The sequence below is a fragment of the Haemaphysalis longicornis genome, unplaced genomic scaffold (assembly GCF_048455015.1).
Source record: "Haemaphysalis longicornis isolate Haplotype H1 unplaced genomic scaffold, Haemaphysalis longicornis Haplotype H1 scaffold_3, whole genome shotgun sequence".
Classification (NCBI taxonomy): Eukaryota; Metazoa; Arthropoda; class Arachnida; order Ixodida; family Ixodidae; genus Haemaphysalis; species Haemaphysalis longicornis.
This window is the reverse complement of record NW_027526335.1, coordinates 226,857,293-226,877,015: the sequence shown is the minus strand read 5'-3', so window position 1 is coordinate 226,877,015 and position 19,723 is coordinate 226,857,293. Positions and strand designations below refer to the sequence as shown.

Sequence of the window (19,723 nt, the reverse complement as noted above, 5' to 3'; positions counted from 1 at the left end):
CCTAGTAAAAATTGAAGTCCGTGCTTGAGTGGTTCTTTAGCTACAAAAAACTACTTGCGACTTTTCCAAACCCCGGAAGAAAAGCTTTTTCAGTCAGCTCCAAAAAAGTTTTTCTTTATTGCCACAACCCAAGGACACGGGCTCGATCCCAGCAGCAGTGGCTGATTTGCACACGGAGGCGATAAGCGAAAACACTTGTGGCAAGATTTCTGTGCCTGTGAAAGATCCCCACGTCAGGTGGTTTGTATTAGCCGAAAGAGCCCCTCACTACACCGCTCCCCCAGCCCAAACGTACTTCAGTGCATTAAGCCTCAATATTTGAATTCTGAATTTCTTTATTGTTACAACAATGCTCTTCGAAAAAAAAAAGCATACAAAATTCAGGCAACATAGATGTGCACTTTAGTAACGTTGTTTCCAATATAAAATGAGGGATTTGAATGCAGAAAACAACATTTTTTAAGCCGAAATTCTTGGCAAGCTTCTGAAAATCTTCCAGATACCTTAAAAAGAAAAACTATAAAAATTCTGGAATGACCAAAAGCTCACAGTATGTATTAGTTTGAGTGGTTTTTCAACTACAAAAAAACTAATTGTAATTGTGCAAAGCAGTCTGCATTTAGGTGGAGTGAATATGTCAAACATGTTTTTGTTAGTATTGCACAGACTGGCTAAAATAAGCATACCGCATTTTCCGGCCTATAAGTCGCACTTTTGTATAAGTCGCACCCCCCTCAAAACGGCAGTTTTTCCAAAAAAAAGTCATATATAAGACGCACAGGCATACAAAACGCACTCAATCAGGTAAACTCATAGAAGACCAGTTCGTTAGAAAGTGCGGCGAAAGTACATGGTGCGGCGGCCGGCACCTCTGAACGCATCCCCTGGTAAGCAGTGCTAGACACGTGCATCTACCATCCAAAGTCTAGACAGAACTAACTTCTCAAAAATGTTTAATGATACACACAGAAGGCACGAACTTACAGACAGTGTTTAGGCAAAACCATCGAAGCCTTCTTCCTCCAACTTGCCAACAAATAATTCATTCGTTTAGACCATAGAGCTGTGTCTCAACACGCGCTGACCTCACGCAGCACAAAGGCACCTTTTCGAGCGTGGACGACGCACGGCCGCCATATACCAAATTTATTCCATACATAAGTCGCAGCGGTAGATAAGACACACCGTGGTCAAAATTAATCCGGAGCCCTCCACTACGGCGCGCCTCATCGCCTGCGTTGCGTCGGTGCGTTAAACCCTATAATCAATTAAATTAGATAAGACGCAGCAACAAAAATTTCAGAAGGAAACCGCGACTTATACACAGGAAAATACGGCACTTCATTGTTTATCTGGTAGATAGAGCAATATTTAATTTATAAATCCTGAAAGAAGAAAAAAATACCATCAAACATTTGCGGCAGCCGCAACAACAGAAATGACGCATATTTGAGATGCGATGTGATCGAATTATGGTCCAAGATAGGAATTCAAAGCAGTTTCGCTTCTGTGAAACAACATGCTTGGCATCCGATGTTATCGTTGGTTGGGCATTCTCAGTATCTCAGGAATCGGCATACTGCACTTCTGCCTAGTTGTCGGGTGTAGAATGCGTCAGCTAAGCCGGCCAGCACCGCTTAAAATTGTAACGTTCACTAGCTGAGGCTTACACTTATGCAGTGGCTGGATGTCCCCAGCGTCATTGAAGACTCTCAACTGCTAGGGCGCTTTTCCCCCACTGTTGTAGTGTGCCTGGCTCGTTCCTGTGTCGAGCATTCCTGTGTCCAGCATTCCCAGCAGCTTAGCTAACCATTTCTTGAACAACGCTTGTGCAGTAAGCATCCCCTCAATTCCCGCAATATCTGATGTCTAGGGACGGCATTTCTTAGACGGAAAAGCGTTCACAGATGTGTGGTCAAGCTGCTGACCACTATGCTAGCTCACCCAGTGCTAAAACTGCTGCCCATACCTCGGTTTTACTCTGTAAATAAAAGTTTTGGGTGATATCAATTTCTTAGTATTTTATATTAACTTCACTGACTCCTCTCCCACCTTAGATTTTTCTGCTAGTGTACCAGTCAGCAAAGCGTTGTGTGTTGTGTTGTGTGGAGCTACTTTGATTTCGTAGACTTTACTAAGCCTGATACAGTCTACGAACTAACCAACCAAAGGCACATTCTGCCAGGCACAAATCGTGTTAAGGCCGGCCAACGAATTCTGTAGGAGGGTTGGCAAGCCGTGCAGTAGTGCAGTCAAGCCAAGCCATCGCTTGGCTTGGGTTGACTGCAAACTGCAAGAAACCCAAGCCCACTCATAACCAGCCACAGTGTAACGTTCAAGGCTGGTGTCTGTGATTACCTTTCTCAGAACTAAATTTCAATAATGCCGCATCATCCGCAAACTCACTGCTGCTGATAACATCGCAGAAATAGCGAAGTTTTGAAGCGCTCTTCGAGATGAGGGACAAGGACAGTGCTCTGTGCGTCTCCTTTGCGTTGTGGACCCTCGTCTTGCCCAGTGCTTTACAACTTCGCCATGCACCGACTCGCCGAAACCCTTACCCTGCTGATTGTAGAAATACACATAGGTGCAGTGGCATTGTGGGATTTGGGGCATGATAGCTTGCGTCGACTCCACGCGTGTGGCCATCTCCTTCGGCAGCTCCGCTGCAGTTTTGCTTTTTGCTTTGGATTTGAAAATGGCTGCCTAGCTGAGAAAATACGAGCTGGTCACAAAATTCTGATGACGTGTAAGCACTTGCTGAGTGGGTCGAGTGTGAATGCATGAATGGCCAGTCGAACACCCGAGGCACCTTGCTACTGCCCTGCACTTTTGAAGGGGTTGGTAACGTTGCTTTGCCACGAGCCTTGATGCTTTTGAATGGCTTCAGTCTGTCCTCTATGCAGTGTGCCACTGCTCTTTCCAGCCAGTGTGAACAGTGAGATGGTTGGATGAGGGTGGAAGGTTTCACTGCTGCGGTGTACTGGCGTGGATGACCAGCTCTTGTACTGTTGAGCTGAAGCTCGTGCTGTGGGGTATGGAATGCCTCTGCCCTCTCACCCTAAGCTGTTCACGTGTGTGGCCGTGCAGATGCCAGCGGGGGCGAGGAGGCGAGCGTGTCCAACATGGCCAACGGCCGCGAGGGCCAGCTGCCTAGCTTCTGGGTGCCTGCACTCACGCCCTCCGCCAGCAAGGACCGCCTGCAGAAGCCCGTACGTGCAAGCCCGCTCTGGGTGCTCTCAGCAGGCCGGGTGGATGGCTGGGTTCCTATTTCCTTTCCTTTCTTTTCGTTGTAAATCTAAAATTGTGCAAGAAAGGATGTGCCAATGGAAAAGTGTACCCATGTGTAAAAAATTTTTTCAGTCATGCAATCCTGGCTATGCAACCTGCATACTGTGAGGGTCGTATACAGGTGCTAGACATCCGTGTCATGTAAATGCAGATTTTTCTGTGCGAAAGTTGTGAAAGCTGTACAGTCACTCCGAGAGGGAGCGAAGAAGGGATCTAGCAAGCATTCCCTTGCAGGCTTTCCTAGCATACTTCCTAGTGTGGCAGCTCACAAAGAGTTCAAGGGAAACAAAGCCAATCAGAAAATCTAATTCTTCACACACTAAATCAGCATCTAAATGTTTGTACTAAATTTTCGTTTACGAAATCAGCACTTCAGTACATCACCGTGGGACCCCAGTCTGCATAAAGTTTGTTTTACAATATGCCATGCCAATTAAACAACAAACAAGCTTTGAGTACTGAATCGGTGCCAAACAAGAAAGCGGCATGTAAATTGCTGTTGTGGGATGACATTATAAATAAAGTGTACCAGCAGCTGCACGTTCAGGCAGAATTTCCTTTACATCGATATTCTGCGCTTGCCAAGGGTTTATCTTCCAGTTAGCTTCACTGCATGATCTAAGATGATCTGTAATGAGCTTGCACAAGTGCTGGTCTCAGGCATACAATTAGGCATTATTTAGAATTGTGTGTGGGATTGAAATCAAAAGTGTACGTCTGAAAAGGGGTGTTTAGCATACTCACGGGAAGCACCCACCCCCCAGTAGTTTTCGACCACTGCACTCTACATAAACATACGAGTCAACGCTGTGGCTGAAGCTACTCCAAAACATTTCACCCAATGGAATGAACGAGGCAATAATGCCGGGCAGCAGCTAAATGCAGTGGCGAGTCTTTGATCCTATGCAACTAATGTGCACATTTCAATTCAGGGATTCACCTCGGCGACTGCCCATCACAGTGGTGGGGTGGTGCTGCTCCGGCTGTGCAACTTTTAGGTGCATGGATCTTGGCAGGCGCGTAGCCAGGAATTTTTTTCGGGAAGGGGGGGGAGGGGGGGCGCAGTCGAGCAAAAGATGGGACGGGGAAATATGTAGGCAAGGCTTCTTGCGCGTTGTTTTTCAAACGAAGCTTGAAATAACTGACTTTAACATGCGATTTGTGCATGCCGAACGCTAACAGTAAAGCCCACCTTAAGGAGCTTAGATGATGATGATGATGATAATGACGATCACCTAAATTCCCGTTCGCCAGTCTACTGGTAGGCCATGGGTGATTCGTTCGTCCGTAGAGCAGGCGGTTATGCGGGCACGCGCTCGTGAGCGTGGTCATGAGTGCGCTCGTGAGTAGCGGGCGATCCCGAAAGTTCATCAGGCGGAAATGGAGGCCAACACTGAATGTTTACTATCAAGAATAGCGTGTTTAGATTTTCCTTTAGAAAAGGTACTAATAAGTTTTCTTATCAGCTATGAAGTACAGTCGAGCACGATTTGAAGGTTATCGCGCCAGCATCGAGCAACCAAGCGTGCCACCGTCCTACGGTTTCATTTCGGAGCCATGGAAATCAAGATTTCACACTCTTCTCCCCCTTCTTGGCTGTTCCATGCTACAACAATGGCCTGCACGACTGACTTGCCACCCTTTGGGTTTCAGGCTTTACATTCGCTGTCATCAAGCACACACTTGGTTGCTTTTATCTACGCCGACGATAACGAAACTGTCATGGAATATTTGCTAAAGCTGGTGTCCTCTCTGCTTCGTTTGAAAGAGTAGCTTTCGCGCTATAACCTTTGAATCGCAGTGGACTGTACGTGCGCCACATTCGTATATTATGGCGGTGAAGCTAGCAATCGTGTGTCTTTGTCCTTAAGTAATGGCCTTTCATTATGTTTTGTGCTAGTAACATGAGTAGTAAACTTGCGCTAAGCGGAACACCTTATTGCACTGCTGTTGAATGTTGAGCTTGTTGCACGTTTCTTAAATTTCATTATATTTCTATCCGTTAAATCGAAACAGACATGGCTTCAGTAAAATTCTGGTTAAGCAAATACGGAATGCTGATTCTAACCAAGAGGGAGGTCAAGGAAACAATGGAATAGTGCCAAATAGACAAAGCTGCGCAATAAAGAGAATTGTGTAGTTTTGTTGATGTGGAGGAAATACAAGATGGGCAGAGCAATATGCAGCAGAAATTATGGAACTGCAATAGTCAATGAAATGCGGTTTCGGTAGAAAAATAAACATATCAAGGATTGATAGTTGACTGAACAAAATACAGCAACATGCTCTGTCATGTGATTATACTTTGTACCAGTGTAAAGACAAGGAATGACATGCTAAAGTCCAGACCACATGTATGCCTATATGAGGCTTTTCCTGCTGTTCCGCCATTTCCCAGCAGGTTCCCGGCGCTTCTTGGTGTATCTGGCGCTGCGAAATGCAGCCGGGCTGTATATGTTGACATGTACAGCATCTGGAGCGGGCACCGGGATCAGACATTGACGTAGCTCTTGTTTTCAGCTGTATATGAGCAAGAATGTCCTTAAAACTGCAGGTTCCGCGCCTTCAGGCGGTTTTTCAGGCTACTTAAACCGCACCCCAGCCTGGCAAAGAAACATTTCGGGGGGGGGGGGGGGGGGCACGGGCCCGGTGTGCCCCCCCCTGGCTACGCCCCTGGATCTTGGCACTGCACCAACAGTGTATTTTGAACACGTGCTGCAGGTGTTTGCGCACACACGCGCGCAGGTAGCAGATGCAGAGCATTTGAGGGTGGGGGGCTCCACTCGTATTCATGCCTCCTCATGTTTTGTTCCCAGTGGAGCATGTTAAGCCTGGAAGTTTCCAAACGGCTGTTGCATTTCCTGTCACCTTGGCCATCACAGCACCTCTTTTCTCAGCCTCTTGGAGCTTGATTCTCAGCTGGGGAGAGTCTTTTGAGAGGCCCTTTAAACAGGAAACATTTAGGCATGAGCACTGATGGTTGGCTGGGTCAGTGAAGCAGCATCCTCAGTGGCACTGTCCACCCATATGTACGCTTCTGCATACGACCTGCACCAATAATAGGAACCTTGTCTGGGGCGCAAGTAGTGCAGGAATTTTGCCCTGAAACACATATTCACTGCATGGCGCGCTGTGCTGTTAATGTAGCCACAGAGATGAAATGCAGATTTGGTGGGTCAATAAAAGGGTGCTTTTATTGAGCTTTTATTTTTAAGGGTGGCTCAATAAAAGGGTGTCCCGATAACAATGATACCAATTTTATTGAAAGTTGCAAACAAATGATGGCAGAGGTGGGGGTGCATGCTATTTGCAGGGGTGGGCTATATGCGCAAGAATGCAGCATGGCCAAAGCTTTGAGAATGTTTTCAGTGCAGTGAATTGGAAGTGGCAGTGTAGTAAGGCGGCACGGCACCACTTTTGATTCGGTTGTATTTCCGTAGACATTGCCCGGTGCTCCTTGCGAGCTTTGAGCAGCCTCAAGTGGTTTATGGTGAAGGTCGTTGTGGTGCAGCTACCGTAATGATGTCAATCTGACCACCAGTGAGTTTTGATGCTATCCCGGGCTTGAAAATTCTCGTTTTCAACCATTCCATGGCGGACATGATGGGCTTGTGGCCTGCTCATGCGGAGGTGGTCCGGGATACTCGCGCTAGCAGTCCACCAAATGTAGCTGTGCACGCAAATTGGCGAGCAGGGCGGTGCAAAGAGGCACATCTCTCTTCCTAGAGAACAATGCGGGTCATTTGCCTGGGAACACGGAGCACGAGCTGGGCCGTGCCTCCCCTGGTGCAGTGAACAGTGCATTGATGGGGTGACTCGCGCATGCATGCAGAAGAACGTGGTGCTGTGCCCGATGAGTGGGAAGCCCCTGAAGGCCAAGGACCTGGTGCCCATCAAGTTCACACCCGTGGTCGACCCCGACGACAAGGCCTCGCTCATCGCCAAGAAGGTGAGCAGCTCTCAAGGGGGATCGATCCCCTCTGCTCACCAGTCAGTGGCACTGATTGAGTGCGTCTCTCACTAGTTTGCAGAAGTGCGCAGGCTTTTTTCTCCCAGCGGGAATAAACTACTTCTGTTGGCCAGAACTTTTGTTCTTTCCCAAAGCATGTCACATACTGAAAGGCTTTTTTTTTTTTTTTTTAACTGAGGGAAACCAAAAAAAAGGGACTCTGACTTTATTTTTTCTCTTGTCGCTGAGGATGTTGGTGATCTGTGCTCACATTGTTGCTCCTGGTGTAAGGAAAATCAGTGCCGTAGGTGCAAGCAGTCTTTGTAGCAGTCCTTGAGAAACCCAAAATTTTGGAGGGCAATTTGCAGGCCCTAAGTACTCCACGATGATCTCCTTGAACGAGATGGTGGGTTCTTTTCCAGTCCACACAGCTATTTCCCCCTGTCCTGCATGGGTGCCGGTAGCCAGTGTTGCACGACAGGAGGCCGCAACACGCCTGCAGTCAAGTGTGCAGGTTGAGAAAGTGTGCACCAATCAGTAGGGGCAACTTCCTGCTTTATCAAGCGATACCCGCAGCTTCGCATACAAGGGGCTTTGCCTTACATGGCAGGCTGGGAGGTTCAGCATTGCGGCTACCCATTTTCAGGCAGAGTGGATCCCTAGAGAAGGCAAGCATAGCAGGGGGCGGCCGAAAGTTAGATGGGCAGATGAGATCAAGCAGTCTGCGGGGATAAATTAGTCACAGTTAGCGCAGGACCGGGGTAGTTGGATATCATTGCCTATATGAGGCTTTTGCCCTGCAGTGGGCGTAGACAGGCTGGTGGTGGTGATGATGATGATGATTGTCAGGTGTGCATGTGGCTGTGGCAAGGGAGGTGAGCTCACCGTCACAGTAAGCAAAGGAGAACAAAGCGCAAAGCAAAAGAGTTGGTCAGTGCAAGTGACGACAGCAAGGAAGACAGGACGTGTCTGCCTTGCATGTCCCCTCTTGTCCCTTGGGCACTCATTTTTGCCAGGAGGGTGACAAGAGGACAGGGAGTGGCTTCTGCTCAAATTGTGCCGGCCTTCTCGACCACTTCACTCGGCCTCCTGTAGTGGCCCAGCCATCACCAGAGGCGTAGGGCGCTGCGGCATTTGTCTGGCAAGTGGGCACTCGTGCTCGCGCACTCACTGCACCCAGATGTTTGGCCTCGGTGCAGTGCTCAGTGAAAAGTGAGCAGTGGGTGGGGATGCTGCTGGTGCTTTGTAATGAAGCGGGCATCACTCTGACAAGAATGATGTGGCTGGTGGGGAGGGCTCTGTTTGGGGAAAGGGCCTCGTGCTTCTACTGGCCCTCACTGTACAGCTACTGCGGTCTAAGATGCTGGCTGAGTTTGTTAACCTTGAGCTACGTGCAAGCAGCTGTGGCTGACATAGTGCACATAGATGCAGTAAGCGCTTCCATTTCTCGAGGGGCACTGTTGTAATTGTGTAACCCGCGACAACGCAACCAGCGTGCCCCCACGTAGGAAAAGGAGCACTGATTTGTGGCTACTTGTGCTGCATCAGCCATGTCCGTTCACTGGCAGCCCCAGATCACGTGGCTGCCCTGTTTCTAACAGCAGTGACTGGTGTGCAGGCCCGGTACATGTGTGCGGTGACCCACGACATCCTTGGGAACTCAGTGCCCGTCGCGGCCCTCAAGACCTCGTGAGTAGTGTCCTGCTTCTTCCCTCGCAGAACACTTGTGACAGCCGCAATCACAACGGGGGGGGGGGGGGGTCCAGGGGTGCAATTGTTCGCTTTGAAGGCCCCACTATTAGGGTGCCCCAGTCAAAGGCACGCTGGAGCAAACTGTAAACTGTCACGATTTGGCCCGCATTCGTGAACATGGGAGGGTCGGGGTACCCTCCAGCCGACCGACGACCCGCGGTGTGCTGGTGGTGACGGCAACTGACCGCGAGCGGCTGTGCTTGGCGATGTTTATTTGCCAGCCGTGCACAATGTTTCCCACTGAGCCTGGCAGGGCCACCGAACTTAGCGGCCAACCGAGATTAGGGTCAGGGGGCGCCACACACTTGTCACACCCCTTACCCCCAAGTTTGTTTACTAGCACAAATTGTAGCCTGGAGTCTCTGGGCCACCTTTCGATCCCTCTTGCTGCATTTACGCAACTTTATTTAGTGGAAAAATCAATTCGAAAATGCTGTCCTCCTCTCTGCATCCCCCTTGCCGATTTCCTGTGACGTTTCACATGACAACAAAACAAGATGGCTTGGCCTGACTGCGCTACTGCACGGCTCGCCGACCCTCCGACAGAATCAGTCAGCCCAATGTTTAGTCAGCCAGCCACCGGCCTGTCATCACAATGCATTCGGTCAGTTAAAACTAAGCCACGACACGTTTGTGAATAAAAGAGTGCGCCTTTAGTTTGTTAGTTTGCAGACCATCAAGCTCTAAGTCCAAGGTGCTCCACACAAGAGTGCATGCGACGCTACACTCACGGGTACAAAATCAAAGGCCAATTGAAGACAGGAGAACAGTCACTGAGGTTAATATAGGTACTAAGTAAATAAAATCAACCAAAACTTTTACCTTACAGCGTAAAAGCATGGTGCAGGAAGCACTTTTTGTGCTGGTGAACTAGCACAGTGGTTACCAGCACAACCACACATCTGCAAATGCTTTTCCACCTAAGGAATGCAGCCACGAGACATTTGTGGGAATTTTGGGGGACGCTTCCTGCACGAGTGCTATTCAAGAAATAGTCACCTAAGCTGCTTAAAACACTAAAGCTAAATAAAAACGTAAACTGGCTAAAAGTTGTATACTCGGCCTCTAGCAGTGCTGGCTTATGGCTGAGTGGTCTGGAGCACTATGTAAATTGTTTTTCAATTCACAAGTTTGAATTCCGAATAACGTGCGTTTTTTTACTTTTCTTTTTCTTCTCTTTTTCTTCTTTTGTTGATTTTGAACTCACCCATTACGATACAGGCACGAGCCAGGGAAGTTCCAAAGGTTGGGGAAAAGCGTGTCGCGTTTGAGCGTCTGCAATGAAGCGGAGGGCGTTCATCCACTGCCTTGGCTACTGATTGCTACGATTCCAAGCGGTGATGGCAGGCTTATCTGACGCATTCTGCAACCAACAACCTGGCAGAAGCGGGGTATGTCGATTACTGGGATATCGAGAATGCTCATGCAACAATAATGTCGGATGCCAGGCGCGTTGTTTTACAGAACGAAACCGAAGCTGGTTTGAATTCTAATTGCGGACATCATCCATTCACGTAGCATCTTGTATTGACGTCACTGCTGTTAGTTGGTGCGGGTGCCGCAGACTGTGCACGGCAGTTTTTCTTCCTCTTGGCTTTATGAAACAAATACCGCCTTATCGCCCGGATAAATGATGCAAAGTGTGTTTATTTGAGTCAGCCTGCGCAGTGCGAGCAAAAACCGGAGCTTGACGAAGTCACTTTGGTGTCCTTTTAACAGGTGCGAGGATCCCTTGAGGGGCACGAGGGGGTCGTGACAGGGCAGCGGGAAAGGGCCCCGCCAAGGCAGAGCATTGCCACGGGCCAGAAATGACCGAGCCAGGCAGCTCCTGTCGAGGATGAGAACACAGCATAGGTTTATTCCAACCGGGCAAACACAGGCCGGAGCGAGCCCCGAGCTCCAGGCATGAGCCATGCTGGATCTGAACTCGTGCAGTGCATCACATGAGCATGCCAGCCATGTTCAGCCTAGCCACTCGATGGGGCTACTGCCTGCAACAGCTTACGAATGCAGGCGTGTTTTGAAGGGACCTCGAAGGCTGAGCGGACTTTCCTTTTAACTGAACGATCACACTTTTCATGACCCTTGTGTTCAGAGACAAATGCCCAGAAGCCAATAGCTAAACCCGGCCTTTCCTCCCATTTAGCTCCCACCTAGCAGAAAGTGTAAAAAGTGGGACTGAGCGAGGCTAGTGGATTGACACGTGTGCTGCACTACCACCTATGGGAACGTTTGGAAGGTACGCACCGCAGGCGGCCTGTCACCCTCACTGATTTCCCAGTTTCTGCCGCTGGCGGCTGTCATGCCCACACTCGGAGAGGGGAGGGACCACTTGACGCTGCCACCTCGACAATGCCTGCGTCAGCCTTGTGACTCACCTGGTGCCCCGAGGCCAAAAACTTGGTTGATACCGTTGAAGGGAACAGCGCCCGCTGCCCATTGTCGCAAGGCAAGGCAGCGCTTGAAGGGGCAAGTTATTTGAAACACAAGTGCTTAGGAAAGGTGTCAAGGAACACCGATGTTATGTTTACAAGGCCTTATCTCACTGGCGTTTAGAAAGATGCGAGAGATGTTGGGGGCGACGGCGCCGGTTTTGGCCATTTTGGCTTTTTCTGCTTTAAAAAGAGGCCATGAAGGAGTGCTGATGTCCTGTGCAGCCACTTTGTTCCGTTCCACGGTTGCAAGCATGCACCAGCCACGCCTTCGGCTGCAGCACACTGCTTGCAGAAAAATGGCTGTTACTCCTGGCACAGGCTGGTTCTTCTTCTTCTTTTGTGCGTGCAATATTCTGGATCATGTAGCTTTTAAAGAGGGTAGTTTTTAGTCCTAAGAAATGCAGGCTAGCCACAGTGCCCTAACTACCTATGCGAGAGTAAGAACTACCAATCCATACTAGACACGTAGTGGAATCCGAAGAGTGTGCACGGGTTTGAGCAGAGTTTCTCACTTGCTTACCCACAGTGGAATCTGTCACTAGTGTTGATGTGATTGTGACAAAGCGCTCTGTGCCTCCATGGGCGCCATACACGGCATGTAGTTCTGCCATAAGTCCGGCGTGACATGGCTCAGAACAGCCTTGCCACTGCACAATTAAGTTTTTTGTTAAAAAAATGCATTTAAATGTTCCATTAATAAATAATACCCTGCTCAAGAAGTGGTTCTCTGACCCGCTTGAGTGTTTGAGATAAATGAAGAGGTTTGGAAGAAAAATGAAAAATTGGGTGCCTTTTGGAAAACGTTTATTCAGCAAAAGGGAGAGGGGAGGGGGAGAGAAAGAGTTAGGAGCGGTGGGTGGCCATCCTGTTCCGGTAGGCCGCGCAGGGTCGCCGCCGCCTTCACCCGAGAGATCAGGGCTTCCTGGTCCTCGAGCTGGCAACTGCGCAACACGCTCTCCCATCACTCTACATTTGAGCTATTTGAGCTATTTACAAGGCTTTTGATGTCATTGTGGGCGAGAAAGAAATGTAATATCACGGGTTTCAGCTTACACAATGTCCCTGAGTCTTTACTCGTTGGCGACGGCAACTAAGGTGGCTTACATTTAGGTCCTCCACAAATCACAGACTACGACCGCAATAACGTGGGTTCTCTTTGCATTAGCATAATATTCTCACTGAGGGCTGGTTCAGCTTAGCAGCTTTTCAGGCAGCATGAAGCCCTGTGCCATATTTCCTTGCTACAGACTGCTCCCGCCGTGAGTTGTGATGCAGACGTGACCTGGGTTGCCGGGGTGAGTGCCGCAACATGACGCCTGCTGCTACCCTGCAGCTTCCGTGTTGGCTGTTTTGTTGGTGGCTGAATTAGATTTCTCGCGTGATTTAATGCTCACCGGAGGCCTAGCACACTGCCTATTCGGCATCACCACTTGCCACTCGCATTGACAAGCACACATCTTGCCAGTCTGTTACGGCAAGCTACACACCAAGGGTGTCTTTTGCTACCTGTCCTCCCTTTTTGCTAACAGCCAAGTGGCATCCACCCTGTCTTGGCTGTGAGCGTGGCTGGGTTAGTGCATCTCCACTCAAGCACCACAGCGAAAAACTTAGAGGGACCCTGCAACACTCTTTGAGCAGTGCAAGTAAACCTGCGCGACGTTTAGATTACACTGCCAGGAATACCTGAGCCAAATATTACACGTGCACGTGAAGCAGTGAGCGCGCAAATCGATCTGAAAGACGCGGAAAAACGAACCGCTCTCTCTTCAGTTGTCCTCATTATGCAACCCCTGGCATGGCCTAAGGGACGTCACATAGGCCATGGCTGCCCGATCGGCTGTCACTGGTCAACTTCGCGGCTGGATTCTCCCATTTCTGCCGTCGTCATCGCTGTGTACGAACCTCTTCTATGCCTGAACCTGTAGGCACAGATTTGCCGTTTCTTTTGTGTTTTGAGTGCGCGCGGAGTTTGAGTGATGAGCTCAATACTTCCCTTTCAACGGGACCACTCAACTACAAACGTTTATTGCTTCAAAAACGCCCTACCAGCCCGAGCGCGCACTTGCGAGCAGGCACCCATGCCTGCTTTTTGTGGCACCAGACCGGAAATAGGCCCCTCCGCGTTGCGGAGAAAAGGAGAAAACTACCCGGCATGTGATATATCGAAGGCCGCCGACGAGAACGCCACGAGCCGCCCCCCTTTCCGGGAGAGAGCGCGCAGCTTTCGTCGCGTTGTCCGCGGTCGAGTTGAGAGTTAACGATTATGCGCGATTTCTCATCGCACATAGTTTCGTTAATTGTGAACGGATTTTCATAATTCTTGCGGGGGGCGATTTCTGGGACAATAGGCCTTATGCAAAAGTGCTGCCCTCTGTCACAGCCGAATCGAACCCTCGCTTCGACGCCATGTTTAAGGATAGCGCCGGCCGGGAATACGTGTCTACAAGGTGCTGCGCGTGCGTGTTATCGCTTCTTGGTGACTCGCTGCACGTCTCGTACTGTGTTGTCTAACGTAATGACCGATGAATGGTGTGTGGACTTGTCTGCGTTGCCCCGGTTCCCGTCCGGCTTCGCGGAGACATATTACGCGTCCAAAACGCAATCGCAACGGCACGAGGAGCGCAGTTACAAGTTCGCCACCGAATCGTACGTTTGCCTGCCGACGATGAAGACGAAACGGTGCGCCGGATAAGTACTCTTGGTTTGTTGTTATTTGTATGTGCTTTTGAGTTTGCGCAGAAGTTCTTTAATGGTGCCTAGAATGAATTACATTCTAAAGCTTACCGAGCCATCAATGGTGCCGCACGCAAATCGAAGTTTTGAAAAATCAGTCGCTCGGGCAGCCGCAACACGCGTGTTCCATTTCACTTCTTGTGCGTTTCTTATTTTATGCAATAAATATTTGGCTCACGGCTCTTGTTTGTTCAAGTAGTGCTGGGGTATCGTGTTTTGCAACAAACAGTCCGGTAAATCGTCCTAATGAAAGCGAAAAAACATTGACGAATGCTCGCTCAGAGAACAATGTCTACGAAACAGCTATTCCCTCCTCCCCTTCGTTCTACCTCCTCAATTATGCACTAAAAATGCTCAATAATCATTTATTGCGCTAATTGCAGAACTAAGGCATTCAATAAATGTACCTAAACTGCGTCTTTTTCCATGTATCTTTTTTCGTTAGAAGGGCATCTTTTTTTGCGCAGCGTTTTTTTTTTTTTTTTTTGCGTGTGCTTTTGGCCAGATAATCGTCATTCATGGCAAGAAAAATCGCGGATCAAGCGATGGTTCGTGTTCGGCACGGAGTTCGTTCACGCGACCGCTCGAACTCATTTTGTCCTGCATTTGGTGTGAACGCAGAATGCTTACATCGCGTGCAAACTTCTCTTCGTTGTGAGAATGTAAAAAACGGAATCTTTCAAACAGTACATAAAGTACGTCCGGACATGAACTGTAGCAGCGACGTTTGCCTTGAACTCGCGAAGCATGTAAACACAGCGGTTGCACCCTCTATGTTCAAGCCAGTTGACACTCCTGCCTTCCGAGGGATCAAATAATTTCAAACACCGGACCAGCAAGCACGAACGCTAATTTATCAGTATTACACGCACGAGCGCTGGCCGTTCCATTCAGCATTCGCTGTAATTCTTTTTATAGCTTCGATCGCGTTCGCGCCGATCACCGAAATAGTAGTCCGCAATCGCCGCTGCGTTAACGCGAGGTCGCGTTCGCGCCGATCACCGAAGTAGTATAGTCCGCAATCGCCGCTGCGTTAGCGCGAGGTAATTCTGGCATATTGAGACAAGCAGGCATTTTTTTGGTAACCCCTTTCATATCACACGGACATAATTTGTTGGTGTCATTGTTACATGAACGAATTTTACACGGATACGATTCGCTGCGCGCGCGACACGCACGCGCGGCATGCTGTTGTGCAACAGCAATAAACATTAATACTCTGACTTCTAGCATTCTTACCTTTGCCCCTTGAGCATCCTTGTTCCCACTTTGTGTGCAACATGGCACACAACAGTATGTAGGCATCCCGGACGACAGGAAACGATAGATTGCCGGGAACTCGCTGCAGTTCGATGCTCCGCTTTCCAGTTGAGCCCTTGAACATGGCGGTCGCGCTCGCGGTGGCCGCGAGAGGGCAGCAGATTTTGCATAAGGCCTATAGACTTTATCTCAAAATACATTTCTAGTAGTCGATGGCAAGTGTTGCAGGGTCCCTTTAGTAATGCTGCTTTCTCCCCGAGAAGGCCGTAGAAGGCTGAGCATTCACAGGTATTGCTGCAGAACGCGGACAGACACTCTTTTATGCACACGCAAAGTCAGAGAAGCAGTGGCATCAACGTAGTGCAAGGCATAGAGACATGTCTCAGATGCATGAGTTTAGCCGCTTATAACCTCACTATGCAACGTGTTTTTCTGCACTGGGATTGACCTGCTTGAGGAGTCTTATTTCCACAGTTTTGAAGAAAATCGACAGTGGCATTTTTTGTTGTTGTTTCAATCTTTGAATTTATGCATTTTGGAAAAGCCGGGAAGTTAATTTTTTTTTTATAGAGTATGTTGATTTTTTTTAGATGAGGCATTTGTTTTTCACGTGTTAGGAGTACGTGGGTGACTTCAACTACGGTATGCCTTACAAGTTGGTCTCCATTGCAGATATGGAGATGGGAGGGGGCGCCTAAGTGAGCAACAGCATAAGTATCTGGTCTGATTTCACGGTCTTCTTTTGAAATTTTTGGTCCGCTACAAAAGGCAAGGTTTGTCACGGTCACTTTGACGCAGTATTTGATTTAAAGGAAACTTTAGACACAATTCTTGCATCTTGCCGTGCTCAAAGCCACAAAGTTTGAAAAAACTGCAGCACGGCATTAGTGACGCATTCACCTTTTGTTTGTGTTTCTCTCCCAAAGTGAGAACAGGGCTATTGCTACCTGGCTCGTGCATGACTCAATGAAAACAAGGAAGGGGTGAAAGGCAAAGTGTGGTGGCAGGCATGAGCCCGTCTGTGTGTGTGTGTGTGGTACACACCCCCGCCTGGTTGCAGGGGCAACGTGGTGACCCTGGAGTGTGTGGAGAAGCTGCTCAAGAAGGACTGGCTGGACCCCACCAACGGGAAGACCCTCACCGAGGACGACATCATTCCCCTGCAGAGGGTGAGTCTGCACTTCCAGCACGGGGGGAGGGGGATGGAGAGGAGGAAGCGCTCGCAGTGCAGGGCACATTCCAAGTACTGCACTCTCGTCAAGCACTCCCTGCAGGTTCAGCTCCACATTATGGCATGCCTCCTGAGCAACGTTCCGTGCTTGGCAGTGTCCCAGATGCACGTGTCCTCAATGGTGTAGGGCATTTCCCTCACTCGCCAGGGCCATCGAAAATGCGCAGGCACGGCCAAGGGCATGCCCAAGTGCTCTGCAACCAGCCTCTGTACGGACATCAGGTTATGCCCCCAGGGCATGGCAAATCTAATGTCATCAAAAACATTCGCTGTTCATTGAGATAACTTGGGCACTGGTAGTCACGACGAAGAATCAGCCTTCATTCTGCGCTGACGAACTCATATATATATGTAAGGCCGGTGTGATGTCACCGGCCGGAACTGATAACAGCCAGGCGGCTGAACAGACAGGGAAACCAACAGCGGCCGGCGCTATCACGTTACCACATTCATGACATTGGTTGGGCAGTGCAGCCCTACTCAGCAAAACAAATGCCACCAAGGGATGACAGCAGTTATGGCTATCAGAGTCCAGGAATTGCGATGTAAATGCTCCTGTGGTTTTTTTATGGCCTTCAATACTTCCAAAACAAAACAAATCGACTTTTTTGTTGATTAGTGAAAGAGTGAACCGCTGTTCTTGGTGACATGGGTAGACATCACAGGCCGAGCCAAGTCAGCAGTGAGAGCGTATTTCATTTTATTTCATTTTATTGCCTCAAAGGTCTCTGGAGGGACATTTCATGAGGGGTAGCAGCAAGGCGAAGATTTACAAATGTGTTGTTTGATTTATTTTTTGCAAAACAACACAGGGAAGAACAGTGTTTACCTAGATTAAGGGCAGACGCGGGTCTTAGAATCCCGAAATTGGGCCAAAAAATCGATTTTTCGAAATCGCCATTTTCGGAAAGTAGAGCTATTTTTCTCCCGGTTAGCAAAATATCCAGACCCAGGAGTACGTATTTGAGCCATAATATCAATTCAGAGCACCGACGACCGCAAAAATCGGCCAAGATTCGCCACAAAAATAGCATATTTTCGACGACTCGCCGCTCGGGTTCTACGTGCGCCACGGCATCCATCTAGGTCTCATTCGAAAGTGCGTCTTTTCATTTTCAATTCCCCACCAGAAGCGCTCCGTTTCGTCCATTGGTTGCGAGTAAAACCGGGGTAGAAAAAGAGACCGAACACGCTGCCCAATTGGCTACTGACTGCACGTGACCGCAGGGCGCAACCTCATTGGCTGGGCACCGTGGGTCGTCTGCTCGGCACCTCATCACAGTGCAACGGCTCATGTATTCGTCTATGCGAGGACTGGCAAGAGCCCCGCATGGCGTAAAAATAAAGTAAATATGGCTATCGATAACTGAAAGGAAGAACTAGCAGTATTAAAAGTGCCTGGAGTACGATTTTCTGCGTGTCTGACGACGATTTATCGCGAGAACGGCGCTGAGACGGAGGTAGGCTTAGCGCACCCGCGGGCTGCCCGATTACGCGGGCGGGTGCACTAAGGTGCGTCTATCTTTCGATCAGCAGCAAATAGAAAGAAAAGAAATGATAAAGTGGAGGATGCCGCATGCTGATGTCGCAAGGAAAGTGTGTTCATTCTGTTACGAGTGATGCCGCTGCGGGTCGGCCCCCACTCCGGCGCGCGCTGCCTCGTCGGCAGGTTACCATATAGATGAGCGATTTGGGCATTATAAATGCTCGCACTAAGCTCAATGTGCGTTGGTGACGTGATATACGAGTAGATTAAACCGAAAACATGGTTATCCCACCTAGCCAAGTGCATGCACGTTACAGAACAGTGGGGTGCATTCCGTTACCAGCCCCTTCGTTGCAACTCATTTCACGCAATGTAAATCCGATTTGATTGCTACAAATGAAGCAGTAACACAACAAAATAAACGTTTACAACTGTGGTGCATGATCGGCACCGCAGCCTTGGTCGCCAAAGAGTGTTGGCACGCTTCCAACAGCGTAAAAATTGATGCAAAGTTCTGGCTTTGCTTTTGTTCAGTTTTTCTGCCAAGTGCCATCTGTATACAGAGGATTTCATAATTTTCCCATCAACTGATTTCAGCAAACTTGGTATGCTCGTGTTGAGCGAAAACTGAGCTACATTCTAAATTGTTTCTTTTTTTCATATGCTCAATTGATAAAACTGTCACTTCTAGTAAAACTTCAACTGCGATTTTCTCAGCTTCCCTTTTTTTGCATATGTGCCTAACCTTACACAGGTTTTCAGGTTGTTTTTTTTCAAAGGATTTGTATAAACGTTACACCGTTGAATTCAGGATGAAATGAACTGCATGCTGATGCTATTTTAATTGGCTCAATGTGCCTCAAATAAATGTTTTGAGTAATAATTAGAGCTCATTAAATTTTCAGAAAACTGTACTTGGCATAATTAGACTAATTCTATCCAATCAACTATCTTTGCAGGAATATAAATAGCTTCAGCATGCATGGCAGGTCTTAACTCTTTCGGGACCGCTCCATAGGCCTTCGATCACATATGATCGATGGTTTCGCGAGTCTGCGGAATACAAATTTTTGCTCGATGGAACACCTGGCGCCATCTAGGAGATAGTTTGAAAACTGGAGTTTTCTCTTTTGTGAAGTTTCTTTTTTTATCGCCAGGCGGCAACGCGTCAGATATTTTATTCTGACGGGCAGTTGTTTCAAATGTAAACAAACATGGCGTCATACTCGCGTGAGCGCGATAACAAATCCGCCTCGTCTCGTCTCGCATATCTTCGCCTTCTACTGTGGATTTTAACGATAAGAGAGGCAGTGAAGAGTCGGAATGTGGCTTTAGAGATTGGATTTCAGCTCGAGTGAGGATTCGGGTGTCGATCAGCCTGGAACATCAAATCGCGCTCAAAGGTGGGTGTTGGTTTCGGTTTCAATTGGCTCTGGAGTAAATATGTGCGCTCGAAATATGTTCTGGCTGGTTTATATTTGTTCGCTAGGGTGTTAACTACCTATGGTGGTGATCTCCTGCCACCAGTGCAGAAACGGATGAAGTTTTCGCCGAGACGAGAGCCCGGCGTGTACCTGGGCGACGAC

General features: G+C 48.7%; 1 protein-coding gene across 2 annotated transcripts in view; it reads left to right on the top strand.

The window, feature by feature from the left end:
- The window catches only part of LOC144176026 (nitric oxide synthase-interacting protein), a 55,928-nt gene that overhangs the window by 14,594 nt on the left and 21,611 nt on the right, over positions 1 to 19,723 (top strand). For both annotated transcript variants that reach the window (XM_077705131.1, XM_077705130.1), the window contains exons 5-8: positions 3,091 to 3,212; positions 7,124 to 7,240; positions 8,859 to 8,929; positions 16,481 to 16,589. In XM_077705131.1, coding sequence (XP_077561257.1) covers positions 3,091 to 3,212; positions 7,124 to 7,240; positions 8,859 to 8,929; positions 16,481 to 16,589 — 419 coding nt within the window. The remainder of the gene's footprint in view (positions 1 to 3,090; positions 3,213 to 7,123; positions 7,241 to 8,858; positions 8,930 to 16,480; positions 16,590 to 19,723) is intronic.